Genomic DNA, 16,358 nt, shown 5'->3' on the forward strand with positions numbered 1-16,358 from the left:
TGGTATTCTGTCTAGCGAGGGCCATACTAAAAGTTAGGTGTGATAGGGGTGGGTGCTAAACATAGCACTGTCTAAACTAGTAAGCACAGGAGTCATTTTAAGTTTTGTTTTCCTTTTTTTCAGAAGGCTGACATTTTGGCCACAAAGTCTGCCATAATCTTAAAATCCTCTGTCATGCAGAATTCAAACACTTATGGGTTTCCTAAACTGGATGTCAGGTAGCCTCAATCTGCCTGAAAAGAAATATACCTGAGGCCTGACATCCATGGGCAGCAGCCATCCTAAGGAGCATTTCCTTGAGAAGCCACATACTGCAATGGAAACCACGAGCTGTAAAGTCACATCGTTCAATCTTATCCTGATCCTGGTTCACTTGATACAAGATGTGTTACACGAAGGAGAATCAAGATCATCCCCACCTCACAGACATCAGAATTAGAAACGGAACATATAACTTGTCTGGATCATAGGAGGGACTCAATAAATGGCAGTGATTACAGTCAAAAGATAGTCACTGAAACCAACACAAAGACTCAAAACTAGAGCCAAGACTGCCAGAAAAGTTGGTGACAAGAGAGGAATGTGGTTTTTATGAGAGGTTATGATTTTATTTTTATGAATACTAATGATTGATTTTTTGGAGTCAGCCAAACCTATGATCCTCTGTTTCCCTTACCTGATCTCCTCCCCATACTTGAAATACCAGGAGGAAGAGGTATGTCACTAGACAACTTTGACCTCAGGCTAGAAGACATTTCCATCTTCCCGATGAAGGATCACTCACAAATACAATAAGACTTCTTTATTGTGGAATAATTAGTGTGTGAGTGTTATGGATGACCTAACTCTCTGATTAACCAAAACAATTTTTAACTTTATTCTTTACTGAAAATTTTTCCAATTTTTTTTTCTGATAGAGCAGAGGGAAAATACTGAATCCTTAATGATTGAGCCTCAGTCAACACATTTCATATTAGTACCACAGACCAATAGCCGATACACAAAACCTAGAAGGATTCTGACAATGTATGCATTCACTTAAAGAACATATGATACTAGATTGAACGTGAGTGGGTCCCCAAAGTTGATTCCAAAAACAAATTGATCAAATGTTGTCTTATCAGAGTCTTAGCCTGGATATTCCATATAAAAGAGCAGCCACCATCCCACTCCTAAAATTTCTTGTCACCTGCTTTATTTGGACTCATAGCTCTTATCATCACCTTTGACACATCTTTGTATATTCTGTGTATTGTTCTTCTCTCTCTACTAGAATCTAACGTCCTAAGAGCTGAGACTGTTTCAGTCTTGAATTCTCAGTGCCTATAATGTAGGAATTCAATAAACATTTATTGATTAAATAAAGGAATAGAAACTGATTCTCTTGTCATTTTCTTCTAAGAACAAAAAAGAAAAGCCCTGTTCAATTTAACTCAGAGCAAACCACTATATGCTGATATTATCCTAGTATCATGAAACATATGGAGAGGGAAAAGCTTAAAGTTTACAGGGACTAGAACAGATCTTAAAATCCACTATCTTTTTATGAATGGGAAAACAAATTACACTTACGGATGCACACAGTTCAATGCGTTTTGAGAAATGAATGCACCTCTGTAACTAGTACCACAAGACATAGAACATTTCTGTTGCCCTTTGTGTCCTTTCCCACCCAATCCTCTCCATCCCTGGGCCCAGGCAACAACTGATCTGCTTTCTGTCACTGTAGATTAGTTTTCCTGTTCTAGAATTTTATATAAATAGAAGCATACAGTGTGTCATCTTTTGAGTCTGGTTACTTTTACTCAGCATAGTGTTTTCAAGATTCATCTACATTGTTCCATGCATCTGAAGTTCGTTTCATTTTACTGCTGAATATTATTTCATGGCATGGATTTAGAACAATTTGTTTATCTAGTCACCTGCTGATGGACATTTGGGTTGTTTCTAGTTGTGGGCTTTTATTAATAAAGTTGCTATGAATACTCTTAAAAAGCAAAATTACACTTATGGGCAACACCAGGAAACTAATGCCTGTTCTGTCACATCCCTAGGGCAGGGCTCAGTGGAAGTCAGAAAAGTGACGCCGCCAACAAAAAATGTGACATAGGGCTTCCCTGGTAGTGCAGTGATTAAGAATCCACCGGCCAATGCAGGGAACACGGGTTCGAGCCCTGGTCCAGGAAGATCCCACATGCCACAGAACAACTAAGCCCATGCGCCACAACTACTGAGCTTGCATTCTAGAGCCCATGAGCCACAACTACTGAAGCCCACGAACCACAACTACGGAAGCCCGCGTGCCTAGAGACCGCGCTCCGCAACAAGAGAAGCCACCGCAATGAGAAGCCTGCGCACTGCAACCCAGAGTAGACCCTGCTTTCCGCAACTAGGGAAAAGCCAATGCATAGCAATGAAGACCTAATGCAGCCAAAAATAAAATAAATACATTTAAAAAAATAAAAGAATAAAGAGATGAGATTGACAAACATGAATCATTTTTTCAAAAATGTGATCTATATGGAGGAGAATGATTAATGCATTTCTTTGTTTGCTTTTCCAACTACACAAGACAGAGCCCCCATGGAAAAAGTACACAGCGATGGGTTCATGTGGTGGATGCATGCTTGCACGCTAGTCTTCCCCCATCACCTGCAGTGGCTCCTTTTCTGCGATCCTCTTCGCAGTTCACTGCATCCAACCGGGACAGACATTAAAGTAAAATTAAGTATGAACTGCATTGTGACCTGGGAAATCCACACAACTCTAACCCATCTACTTCCCTTCTTTCTGTAAATGACATTACTCAAGTAACTTTTAAAAAATTCAAAGTGTTGATCATCATCTTCTTTTTAAGAGTTGTGATTAGTACCCCTAATTTCATTATACATTTTCTTACTTATGGTATTTGAATATGTTCCATAATAAGCTATAAATGTAAAGCTGTCCCCGAAAATTTCCCTCAAATACCTATAAAAGTTTTATACTCCCCTTTGCTGCTTAGCTGAGTTTACAGCTTACCTTTTCCTTCTCTTTACGACCATGATCATTTTTCTTTGGATCACAATCAATAGTCTACAAAAATGAGTCACCATATTTGCACCAATCTCTACACTCCCAGAGCCTCCCATTTTTTTTTTTTTAGTTCTTGTTTCTTCTTTCTTTCCTCATGTCACTTATATTATCCCTGCTGTAGGAATTTACTTAATCTTTGTATTATTATCTACTATTGGAATAAAGCCTATTAATTTCTGAGTTTACCATCAAAACCAAAGATGGAATCATCCTCCCACTGTTAGAATCAGTTGATAGTCCTAACATTTAAAAAACATGTCTTTAGATATTCAGCATCTGGATTTTTCTTACCTAGTCAAAATAAATTTGTTAGGGGTATTTACATTTGCATAACTGACATGAAAGGAGTTTAATAAATGTGTAAACTTTGCGAATTTAGTGCCTCAACTGTTAGTGTGAGGAAATGCTAACACTTTTATTAAACAGTTCCTAGAAGTGAATGTATGAATGTATTGAAAGAAGGTAGAAAAATTACACGTGCACTTAAGTACTTCTGGCAGGGATATCTCCACCAAAAAAAAAACAAAAACAAAATGGTGCACATATAGAAACAAAAATGGTGCACATATAGAAATTCAAGGAAGCAAATATCAAAATGAAGAAGACTTTTTTTTCTATTCAGTGGGGAGAAGAGAGTGAATTAATTATTCAGGTATTATGCCTATAATGGAGTTAGTCATTGAAATATATTAATGTGGGTTTTTTCCCTTTCCACATTTGTGTCTGTAGTGGGTATTTGCCAGAATGGTGGCAATATGACTTCCTATGTCTATGGACATTCCCATATCATAGTCCTTTCTCCCAACGTAGAGTCCTGAGTCCATCTCCAACCTGTCATTGTCATATGGCTTAGATTGAACCAATCAAACTACCGCTACAAGTTTGGATTTGGAAGAGATTAATATGCAGATAGAAGGCTCCACATGGAATCCATGTTTTGGGAGAATTTTATGATTGTGGACAAAAGCCATGGAGTTTGTTTTTAGTTAACTGACTTTATTTTTAAGGTCAGTTTTAGTTTCACAGCAAAATTGAGCAGAAAGTACAGAGTCCCCATATATCCCCTTGCCCCACACACATGTATAGCCTCCCCCTATCATCATCCCACACCAGAGGGGTCCATTTGTTCCACTGATGAACCTACATTGACACATCGTCACCCAAAGTCCACAGTTTCCATTAGGACACAATCTCTGTGCTTTCCATTCTATGGGTTTTGACAAATGTACCCACCCTTTACAGCTTCATACAGAATAGTTTTACCACCCCAAAACTCACCTGTGATCCACCTATTCATCCCTCCTTCAGTCTAAATTTCCGGAAACCACCACTCTTTACTGCCTCCATAGTTTGCCTTTTCCAAAATGCCATATAATTAAAATCATATATTATGTAGTCTTTTCACATTGACTTCTTGCACTTAATAGTATATTTTTAAGTTCCTTCCATGTCTTTTGTGACTTGATTGCTCATTTCTCTTTACTACTGAATAATATTTCATTGTATGGGTGCAGCAGAGTTTATTTATCCAGTCTCCTGTCGAAGGACATCTTGGTTGCAAGGACATCTTGGTTTGGGCAATTTTGAAAAAAAGCAATTACAACATCCATGTGCAGGTTGTGTGTGAGCATATGTTTTCAACTCATTTGGGCACATTCCAAGGATAGCAAGTGATGGATCATATGGCAAGACTATGTTTAGCTTTGTGAGGGACTGCCAAACTATTCATAAGTGGCTGCGCCACTTTGCATTCCCACCAATAATGAATGAGAATTCCTGTTGCTCCAAATCCTTGCCTTCATTTGGTGTTGTTAGTGTTTTCAATTTTTACCATTGTAATAGGTGTGTAGTGGTATGTCATTATTATTTTAATTTGCAATTTCCTGATGAGGTATGATATTGAGCATCTCTTCCTTTGTTTATTTTCCATCTGTATATCTCCTTTGGTGAGGTATTTGTTAAAATCTTTTGCCTGGGTTCTTTAGTCAAGTTGTTTGTTTTCTTATCGTTGAGTTCTAAGAGCTCTATGCATGCTTTGGGTAACAGTCCTTTATCAGATATGTCTTTTGAAAGTATTTTCTCCTAACCTGTGGCTTATCTTCTTCTCTTGACAGTCTTTCACAGAACAGAAGTTTATAATTTTAATGAGCTCCAACTTAATTTTTTCTCTTAAGGAGCAGACCTTTGGTTTTATACCTAAAGCAAAAATAATCTCCAAACACAAGGGCATCTAGATTTTCTCCTATGTCATGTTCTAGATGTTTCATAATTTTGTGTTTTACACTTGGCCTATGATACATTTTGAGTTAATTTTTCTTGAAACGTGTAAGGTCTGTGTCTAGATTTTTTTTTTTTTTTTTGCTTGTGGATACCCAGTTGTTCCAGAACTATTTATTGAAAAGATTATCCCTTCTCCCATCATACCCACTCTAAGAAGAGTTGTACATTACCACTCTCTTTCCTGAGGCTGAGATATCACAGAAAGTCACTATTTGAGATCAGGCTCAGTTTCTTAATAACTGTGTGCTCTTAGCCAAGACAATCAATCTCTCTGTGGCTCAGTTTTCTTACCATTTAAATTTCAGTGACAGTTTTAGACTCGCTGTATTCTTACATCTAATATCTATGAACAAATATAATACTCTACAAGTATTACAATCACAGTGGAAGAATTTCCTAGCGAAGAGAGAAACATGTGACGTCTTTCTTCAAACTAGCTAAGGATGCATCTTTCATTTCCTATTTAATAATCGTAACTCATACTTATATATAAATTCAGAAAAATTTTAGAGAACATTCTTGGTATAATTCTCCCCTTCTCTCTGTTATTTCTATTTCTTGATCATGTCCATATTATTACCTATTTCAAATGCTGTACTGCAATTGGTTTTCTTACATCATAGTGTCATCTGCTGGATTGTGAGTTCCTGGAGAACAGAAGTGGTGTTTTAATTATCTTGACATATACTAAGCTTAACAAGCTGCCTGTCTTATAGCAAGTACTCAAAACTATTTGCTGAATTGAACCTCCTGTTAATAAAGTTTATTTTCTGTTATACATAATTTTAGAAATATGAAAGTATAGAATGAAGGATATAATGTAATTTGTTATTCCTCCCATTCATCCCCAGAATATTAATTGACCCCCTCCCACCGTTCTGTGCTAGGCAAGGGGACCTGGTGTCACACAAGCAGCTTCCAGTCTAAATACAGGATTGGGGTGAGGGAAGCACAGACAGGCAAAGGAGTCATTTCAATATAAATTGGTAAGATTTAGGTTAAAGTTAAGTATAAGATGCCACAGAAGCACAAAAGAGGGGTTGCAGTCACTAAAAATACAAATTAATATTGTAAGATCTCTTCTTTTTAGATTATTTCATTGAATTGAATTGAAGTCCAAAAGACCACAGGGTTATTGTTAGTAGACTCAGGTCCTACCTAAGTGATTCAAAACATCCAGTCAGTTAGTTAAAAGTTATGTGCACTATTTGGTTGAAACCTCTTAGCCTTACCTAGCTCCCTTAGATAATGTGATAACAAGATATGTATACCTATATTCTTCCACATATATTATTATCTTTTGAAAACCTCTAGAGTTTGGAAGACATTTGGGAAACTCAAGTACATGTTCAGTCAGGAAACTTTCCTTTCATCTTCTGTGACTTTGCTAGGTCTCACCCCTCATAAAACAAGTGTTTCCTTCTTAGTGTTTCATTTAAGACCAGCTTTGAACATTATTGTAGGCAAATATCAATGAGAAAAGACAGATGACACCACCCTTTGCTAGGAGGCACTGTGTTAATCATTTCCTCTCTGGTTCACTAGTTGGATGACTAGAAGTAAGCTGATTCCAACAAGCTGCCCTCAGTTACCCTCTGAAAATACTTGACATTGCTGACTCTCCCCTTAGGACTAGTAAAACAGTCCTTTCTCTTCCCTTGAAACTATCTAGGTTTGATCATCTCTTAACTATTTAAAATCACATAGAAGTGGATGTATACATCATCAGCTACTTGGATAGTAGAGTCATACACATGAATCAAATTAGCAACTTAATAAGAACAGGGGGGCATGAGTCTGGGGTGCTAAGTGACCAGGTGAAGTAATGTTAATTAAAACGTTACTGCAAATTGTGATCACATTCAAAAAATGTTCCAGGTGACAGTGTTTGGAATGTTAAAATCTTACTGGCAAAACAAAAAAGCATGACTTGTATGATAACTAGAGTAGTGACAGTTATGGAAATCACAGAAAGGCAGTGAGATCATTGCCCAATTTGAGGAGAATTGATTTTTGTTGGAATAAAGTATCTTTCCATCAAAAGTCTAATCTTTGCTACTTTGGCAAATGAAAGAACTCGCAAGTTGTATTTTTTTTTCTTTCTTTTAAGGAGATCAAATGAGACACAGAGGTATGAGAATTTGCTCCAGATCAAACTTGAATGAAGCTAATTTTTGAGTAGTGAACCCTCAGAATGGGACCCCAATAGTGGTTGGATCATTTTCTCCTTTATTCCATAAAGATAGAACTCCATTATGAAGACAGGTTGAAATAGATTTTAAATTGTCATTGTCACAGTTGTCACCTATAACTCATGTGTAGAGAACCATTTTGCACTAGAACCTAAAAATGATGAATATATCTTTCATCGCTGATAAACACTGACCAAAATCTCTCCCATCATGGATACCATCAACGAAGTACAGTTAGGACAGAAATAGACACAAATGATGTATTATTTTTCCCAATATGTAATGAATAAACTTTGGGACTGTTCTTAATAATAAACATGTATTAATTAGAGCATCTAAATGAATATGAAAGACATAAAAATATTAAAACAATAATTTGACTCATGCAGCACTTTTATAAAAGGTGAATATAATGTAATGAGTCCATGAGCTTTAAAGGGAAATGAGCTGCCTGGCTAGTGAGGGGACAAGATGCCAGAGGGTCACTACCCACTCAGGGTCACAGCTGTACTGCTGGATTGTTGGGCTCCTGTAGGCTTGGTCTGGCTCACATTTCTCCTGGTGGACTTTATTGTTCGGACTGCTTTTTTCACCCATTCAACTTGTGGATCAGCACAGACTTTAAGGCCACGTCTGGTAATAAATCTGCAATGCAAAGAAAAAATAGACAAAGTCAGTCACATCCTCAAAGCCTTGGGACCAGAAGTTAAGATCAGATCATATATAAGAGATCTTGTGCAGAAATGACTGGACAAAACAGTCTTTCAGATTCAGGAGAACATAAATGAAAATCTTTCCTCTGCAATCTATTTTCCCATAAAGGAGAAATAGCTCCAGGTAATACCCAGATCCCTGGCTCAGCATAAATTGCAGGCTCCTTTTCTCATCATTGCTACCAGGTGATGTAATTAAACTGGACATTTGAGGTCATCTAGTCCAATTATTACATATCATCTTCTTTTTCAAATGTAAACACACTCATCTTATTTTCTGGACAAAAGGTAATTGCTTTATCATATTTTGGGAGGTAAAGTTGCAATTGTGTGTTGGGAAGAGTTGCTGTTCTGAAGATGAGATCCTAGAAAGAGAACGGTACCACGTAGGCTAGTTGTTGACACTATTCTTCGAGATATGGCAACTGATAAAATATGGCACTCTACTCCAGCCCACCATAAGGGCAGAGAAAGGCAGGGAAGGGGAAGGATGGGAAGGAAGGCATCCCACACCAGTGTGTCTCTATGGTCAAATCCTGATCTGAACCAGCCAGCTCTAAACCTAACCCTCGGGACTGAGCATATTATTCATTTGGTTCCCAGTTAGATTCTTCTGCTAAGATAAAGCAGAAAGGAGGGTGATAGTCTTCACTCGGTTGCCAATTTTTTGTCATAAACATTGTTTGGGGCTACATAAAGGCATGGTTCATATGGAAAAACAGAAAGACTATTGGCTACATTGAGGTTTTCCTCCTTGTTGACATTTTTCCTGAGGAGGGCAGCATTTCTATATATCTGTGTTCCATCAAGCCCAGATTTGGGGGAGAGCAACTCACATCACTGCTTTCATGGGGCCCTCCTTGATGGTGTAGGTCTTGATTTTTTTAATTGGCAGTTGCTGGGTAGTCAGACTCACACAGATGGTCTTTTCTAGAACTTCACTCCCCACACCTAGGAAAGAAAACCATGTAAATAAAAATAAAATATAATTTCTAATACTATAAATGTTTGAATACTATAAATAAACCAACAAAGAGTGACATGATAAAGAATAATTTGGGAAAGGAACACTAAATATGGGAGAGGTAGCTCATTTTTGACTGAATAAATAAAGGCATTCTCATTTTAAATGGTAAAATGTAAAATATGTGTAAGAAGTAGTTCATAAAGTACTCCTCCTCAACAGAAATGGTCCAGGGGATTAAACTTTTTAAGTGTAGAGAACATCTTACATTAGAGAAGGGAAAATTACTTGGAAGAGTGAATAATAGTAAGGGTTTTCTAAAATCTAAAAAGGATTTCTAAGTGCTGATTTCCTCCTAAGTTGAAGAGACTGGTATTTGCTTCTCAAGGAAGTAAATATTCTCAGAGACTATTTCTTAGAGAAATATTCAGCAAAAAAGCATCTAAAATAATAGCTGATGATGACAAAGTTTGAGCTACAGTGTTGCTGATATCAGAAGTCTTTCTATAAACATGAAACTGAGCAGAAGGTATTCACTAACATTGCTCTTCATCTCTCCTTCTTTCCATCACAAAATATCCAGCCTGTACATTCTTAACCCTCTACATTTGCCTATTTATTTATTTACTTATTTTTTATTTTTTGCCAATTTATTTCTAATGCTGAACTATCTCTGAACCCAATGAAAGAGGGAAATACCCAAGTGTCTACAGTCTTCCTCAGTCTTCTTTCCCCTACCCATACATGGGTTTCCACCAAATGGCAGAATATTGTCTCAGAAAAATGCCAGCCAGCCATGGTTAAGACAACATTTGGCCTAAACTTTTTGTTTCATCAATATTTTTTTAATTTGGGGCACAATTTCAGGGAGTTCCAGACATTGCCATCTCTATTTACAGACACCCTTGGCATCCACGATCAGGTTCAGATATTCTAGTCTAAGTAATAAGTCTACGGATTAGGAAGTTGAAAGGACAGTTAACTGAAACGTTAATTACACCCAAAGGATATTCTCTCTTGTTGCCAGAGCCACAAGGAGAAATACACTCCAACCAGCTGGGAAAAAATGATCCTTTAAGAAATATGTGTAGAACGCTCAGGTAAGTCTCAGTGTAGTTAAGTCTCATCTGGGTATGTCTTGTAGGTTTATCTGATTGTATATAAGACGTTGATATTTGTTCGCACTTATGGTCTCTTATAAACTCAAGAAATTGATCATCAGTGGGAACAACATTCAGAGCAGTAATAATAGACTCTCCTACACACTTAAAGGTAATATTGATTTCCTGGGTATGAAGGTATGAGCTACCAGTCATTTTTGTTTTCATAGGAAACATTGATTTCCTTCAGAACATACACCCTCTAGCTCATTCCCGCATTGTGAACTGTCAAAATCTGGAGAATTTTCAAGATCAATATTAAATAGGCAAAAGCTTCAAAGGTATATACAATCGTCATCAGCATTCCACAGCGAGCATTAATCAAGAAGTTAGGACTTGTGTGGAAACCTGATAAGTGATCATCAGATTTATTTCATTTTAATCCCAGGTAAGCGTATCGGTTATAACATTCTTCTTATAGATAAGGAAGCATAGGCACAGAGAGGTGAAGAAATTTACCCCAAATCACCCAATTGTGAAAAATAGGAGCCCAGATTGTGACCAAGTTCTATCTTCAAAATCTACAAAGTCTCCTAGAGTCAAATTATTCCCATTTTCACTAGGGAAGTCTGAGGCTAAGCTGGGCGAAAGTTTACTGCAGTCAAAGCTTGAGTCAAAACGAAAATGTGTGGCCACTGCCTGCATACATAGATGCTCCTTCTCTCATAAATAAGCTTTTGACTTACCTTCCACAGTGTATGCAGCGAGACAGCAGATCCCGAGGAAGGTCAGGATGAGAAGTCTCATGGCTGAGGTCCTGATGAGCTGTGCAGCGAGAGGCTGAGGAACTGATCCTTTCAGTCTCTTTTATTCCTCCAATGATCAGCGCACTTCCTGTGGTGAGAGGGCGCTTTCGAGGTGGGTGTGGAATCATGGAAAGTCTTTGCAATACTGATGCTTTCTTTGGTTGAAAAAATAAGTTCCTTTGTCCCCACTCATACTAACCCAACACCTTGTGGCCTTTTCTCTCCTGTGGTTAACGTGTCCGCGAAACCAAATATGTGCACAGAAGAAACATAGTTGTCTCATCTCCTGCCACCAGTCTAAATTCAAATCTTCCACTGCACACATGCCCCAAGGCCATGCCAGTGTCATGGCCCAGCACAGGGACAGTGTAAAGGAAACAAGGTGGAGTGGTCCCTGTGGTCCATCTCCCCCACCTGCCTCATGGAACATCAGCTGTGACATGAGGCTTCCACCACTGTGAATCCTAAGCCCAGTGACACCTTAGGGAGGTGAAAGGATGCTGTTGCTTCCCTGAGCTCCTCACTCCTCTGCCTTAATCTTATTTCTCTCCTCTGCCCTCATTCAAGTGATCCCCTTTCTTTACACCAGCCTCCCCACATACCCAAGAAACACTTCAATAATGATGATTGGAGCCTGTCTATATGCACAGGTTTGCCTTATTTTAACTTAATACATACCTTTTTAAAAGATTTTGAAAAGTTGTCCTCAGAAAAACTTTATTTTGGAAAAAAGAAAAAGGAAATTATCTATAATCTTACCATTCTGTTTTCATTTTTAATGTTTTTCAATGAGTATCTATCGGTATATATATGTTTGCAGAGTTGAGACAATTATAAAGACTATTTTTACATCTATGTATATATGCTGCCATGTTTCTTCATAGTCTTCATGTTTCTACTCTAAATAAACACATGCACAGGCACTTAAACCATCCCCTTATAACTTATTGTTATATAAACCACATCTGTAAGGCAAATTTTGATTAATTACACTGAATCTTTTGCTTTTAATCACCAGACGTAGGATGACTAGGCAAAATCATATGATCATCTTTATAACTCTTGCTACATATTGACATATATACTTCCCAAAATGTAATTTCCATTTGCAATGCTTCCAGCAGGGTTTCAGTGTATCGGCTACAATACAACCTATCTGGCACTCAATTTGTTGTTCTTGGTTTTTGTCTTGTTTTATTTAATGTAAGTATCTATAAAATGCATTTATTAATTATGTATGTAGCTGAAAGGTTTTGTCATTACCATTCAGGGATATGAAAATAACATTCTGATTAAATATATGTATAGCTAAAAGGTTTTGCCATTGCTATTAAGGATATGAAAACAAATTCCTATATTTCTAAGAAAATTATAGGTTAAGCTCTAAGATGCTTTTCATTAATGGCATTTAATTTTCCACCCAGATTCTACTCAGATATTCAAATAGCTTTTTAGTTATCTCCACGTGGCTACACTGTCAGTTCTTAAACTTTGAACACATCTTTCTACTCAAAATGCTTCTCTTCCTATTACTCTTTGACATCAAATAATGTGTTATCTACGATTCAGTTTCCAAATACAGATTACTTGGGTCATCTTAGACTCATTGCTAGCTACCCATATGTTGTTCTCAACCAAGCTGGACTAAGTATACCTTCAAAGTAGCTCTTCTGTATGTCTTCTCCTTTCTCGCCACAATGCTCAAGGCAAGACCCCATCACTCCTTGTTAGGACTACTGCAGTATACCAACTGATTCCCCAGGCTTGGGTCTCCTCTGTTTCCAACTATTTTCCACAGCATTGCCAGAGTAATCATTCTAAAGTCTTGATCTAATCAGGTTGTTTTCCTGCTGAGAACCTCTTTGCTAATTCCCATTGCCTACAGGATTCATTCATTGTCATATGTAAAGGTGTTCAAGATATAACACTGCTTCTTTTAAGACTCATTTTCCACCACTCATGCACATGCTCCAAAACCTCTAGCCTTAATAAATGTCTGTGCAGTCAACCAAATGGGCCATCCTCTCTTCTACTTCCAATATATTGCCTCCATTTTCTGGAATGCCCATCCTAGCTCCCTACATAATTATTTGTAAACTCATCCTCTTTCTACAAGTTTTTCTGAATTCTCCAGATACAATTAAGTTGTGCCATCTTCTATGCTCTCTTGGAACTTTCTAGCCACCACTGTTCTATCACTAATCTCATTTTTATTCTCCTACTCAATTACATTTCTGCATCTCCCACTAGATGCCAGGCTGCTTGAGAGCAGGTATTTGCCTCAGTGCTGTCTGGGTCTCTGGCACTAGCAGAAAGTTTGCTATATAGTGGACGCTCACCAAATGGTTTTTGAATAAATGAATTTTTCAAAAGACCAACATTATAATATTGTACATTAAGTAAAGGATGAACATCTAAAAACATAAAGCCAGAAGACTGTGCCTATGTCTTCCTCTCCTGTTTATAGTCAAATAGACAAACTGACCAATGGCTGAATTTTTACTTAGCATATTGAAATGGAATTTCTTACACTCTAAGAATGAATTATTCATTTCAATTGTTCAAAGCATGCGCTACAGTCTCTAATGGAGAAGAACTAAGTAACCAACAAAAAAGTAGAAACCTATTGCAAAATGGGCATAATCTGCTAATGTGGACGTTGATTGACAATCAGTTGAAAGATATTAGAACAAATTTTTCTCATCCTTGACTCCTCTCTTTCTCTTACATGCCACACCCAATCTGTCAGAAAATACTGTTGTCTCTCTGTCCTCAAAATACAATCTAAACCATTCTCATCACCCCAAGAGACCCAACTCCAAGCCACCCTCACTTCTCATCTGGATTAACAGATTCATGCAACAGCCTCCTAACTGATTTTCCTAATTCCTCCCTTATTTGCTTTTGATCAATTTACCACCCTGACAAAGGTAATCATTTCAAAATGTAAGTAATATGTTACTTCTCTGCTCAAAAATCCTTCAATGGAGCACATTTTCATGAGTGAACAACAAAGTCTTTTTTTTTTGCACAGGCTCCGGATATGCAGGCTCAGCGGCCATGGCTCACAGGCCCAGCCGCTCCACAGCATGTGGGATCTTCCTGGACCGGGGCACAAACCCGCGTCCCCTGCATCGGCAGGCGGACTCTCAACCACTGCGTCACCAGGGAAGCCCCTCTTTTTTTTTTTTCTAAGTATTGTTTAATATATTTAGATGCTTTGCTCTATGTTAATCACTTGACCCTAGAGTAAAGGTTAAAGGGCAAAAGTATTAAAAATTAATATAGCTACCATAATTTGTTAATGATATACAATATAAAAAAGAGGAAAATTAAGGCATCAAAAACATAAAATGGAGTGGGGATTAAAATGGATAGAGTTTTTACATGCATACAACGTTATGTTGTCATAGTAGGCTGCTATATTTGTCAGATGTTTATGTAAGCCTCACAATAACCACAAAGCAAAAACAGTATATACACAGAAGAAAAGAGACAGAGATCAAAGCATATTACTATAGAAAATCATCAATTCACAAATAAATTCAGCAACAGAGGAAAAAAGAAACAAGGGGACCACAAAATAACTAGAAAACAATTGAGATGGTATTAGTAAGTCCTTAATTATCACTAATTACTTTAACTGTAAATGGATTAAATTCTCCAATCAAAAGGCCTAAAGTGACTAATTGGGTTTTTAAAAAAGACCCAAGTACATACTGCCTACAGAGACTCACTTCATTGTTAAGGACACAAATCAGCTCAGAGTAAAGGGATGGAAGAAGATATCCCATGAAAATGGAAACCAAAAGAGAGCAAGGCTAGCTATACTTATATTTAGACAAAATAGACTTAGGTCAAAAACCATAACAACGTGACAAAGAATGTTATTTGTCTAGAATGTAAAGACTGTAAATATATACAGTCTTAACAAGGGTTTACATGTACCTCCATGACCTATGCTCTCATCTCCCATTTACTCTCTGACATCATCTCCTGCTACTCTTCCCCACTTCTTTCTCCACTGCAGTCACAATGACCTCCCTGGTGTTTCTCAGACATGTCAGCATGCTCCTGCCTTCAAGTCTTTTCACTTGCTGTTTACTTCGCCTGGTATTTTCTTCCCCCAGACATAAGCATGGTTCAGTCCCTTACCACCTTCAAGTTTTTGTTCAGATACTGCTTTCTTATTGTGGCTTTCCTGACCACGCAATTTAAAAGTGCACACACATACCAATTCTGGTATCACTTGATTTCTCTTTGCTGCTCTACTTTCATTCATAGTACCTAGCACCTTCTAATATAACAATAATTTACTTTTTTATTATCCATCTTTTTCCTGGAATTGTTTGCCTTTTTCATTTCGTCAGAGTCTAGGACAATGCCTGGCATAAAGAAGGTGCTGAATTAATATATACATTCTAAATGTAAATATATAAGAATGCATAAGTGTATGAGTGTGTGAGAAGTCATATGATCACATAAAATATTTGTACCTGCAAAGACTAGTACTCTGGAAGATCAGTACCATTTATATATGTGTGACCACAGAGTGGAATGGTAGAATTTTTTTTGAAGGAAAAAATTCTTTTTTGAGGGAAGAAAGTATAAGCATGAAGGGTGAAAGTAAGAAAATTCAATATATTTTCTCTTTTCTTTTTACTGTATGGTCTGAATATTTTGATTCATCTGAAAAGAAAATTAATTCATATTTTATCATATGTAATATGTAATTCACATAAAAATTTCTTCTTCTGTAGAATGAATGTTTGTATAATATTCCATTTTTCTATTGGATAATTTATTTTCTTATTGATGTGTATGATCTCTTTATGTATTTCCATACTAATTCTTTGTCTTTTATACATGTTGCAAATATTTTCTCTCAGTTGGTAGCTTATCTTTTCACTTCCTTTATGATGTCTCTGATGGGCAAAAAAATATTAATACCAATGTAATCAAATTTATCTATATTTTATTCTATGGTTAGTACATTTGTGCTTTAATAAATTATTTTCTTCCCCAAAGTCAACAAAACTTACTCCACAGAAAGTTTTAAAGTCATGTATTTGACACTTAAATTTTTAACATTTCTAGTGGTTATTTCTGTCTGTAGTGTGAGATAGAGATCCAAATGCATTTTTTTCCTCTTTAGATAACTGAATTTTCTAGCTCTGGTTTTGAATAGTTCTTCCTTTACCCATGCTACCTGTCACATATTAAAGTTC

The 16,358-nt window shown here is 37.0% G+C and overlaps 1 protein-coding gene across 1 annotated transcript; it reads right to left on the reverse strand.

Annotated features, from left to right (window-relative positions):
• Positions 1-8,032: 8,032 nt before the first annotated feature.
• Positions 8,033-11,131, reverse strand: LOC115863136 (lymphotactin-like). Its single transcript, XM_030875626.2, has 3 exons — positions 11,071-11,131; positions 9,097-9,211; positions 8,033-8,192 (listed from the first exon to the last, which is right to left on the reverse strand). The coding sequence occupies exons 1-3, from the start codon at positions 11,129-11,131 to the stop codon at positions 8,033-8,035; spliced, it is 336 nt and encodes a 111-aa protein (XP_030731486.2).
• Between the last annotated feature and the right edge of the window lie 5,227 nt (positions 11,132-16,358).

The sequence above is a fragment of the Globicephala melas genome, chromosome 1, assembly GCF_963455315.2.
Source record: "Globicephala melas chromosome 1, mGloMel1.2, whole genome shotgun sequence".
Classification (NCBI taxonomy): domain Eukaryota; kingdom Metazoa; phylum Chordata; class Mammalia; order Artiodactyla; family Delphinidae; genus Globicephala; species Globicephala melas.

What these genes read in the sequence shown, in the direction of transcription:
- LOC115863136 (XM_030875626.2), bottom strand. Translation starts at nt 11,131, where the DNA reads ATGAGACTTCTCATCCTGACCTTCCTCGGGATCTGCTGTCTCGCTGCA. An exon ending in CGCTGCATACACTGTGGAAG is followed by an intron (nt 9,212 to 11,070) that starts GTAAGTCAAAAG and finishes TTTCTTTCCTAG; the next exon opens with GTGTGGGGAGTGAAGTTCTA. An exon ending in GGCCCCATGAAAGCAGTGAT is followed by an intron (nt 8,193 to 9,096) that starts GTGAGTTGCTCT and finishes TTTGCATTGCAG; the next exon opens with ATTTATTACCAGACGTGGCC.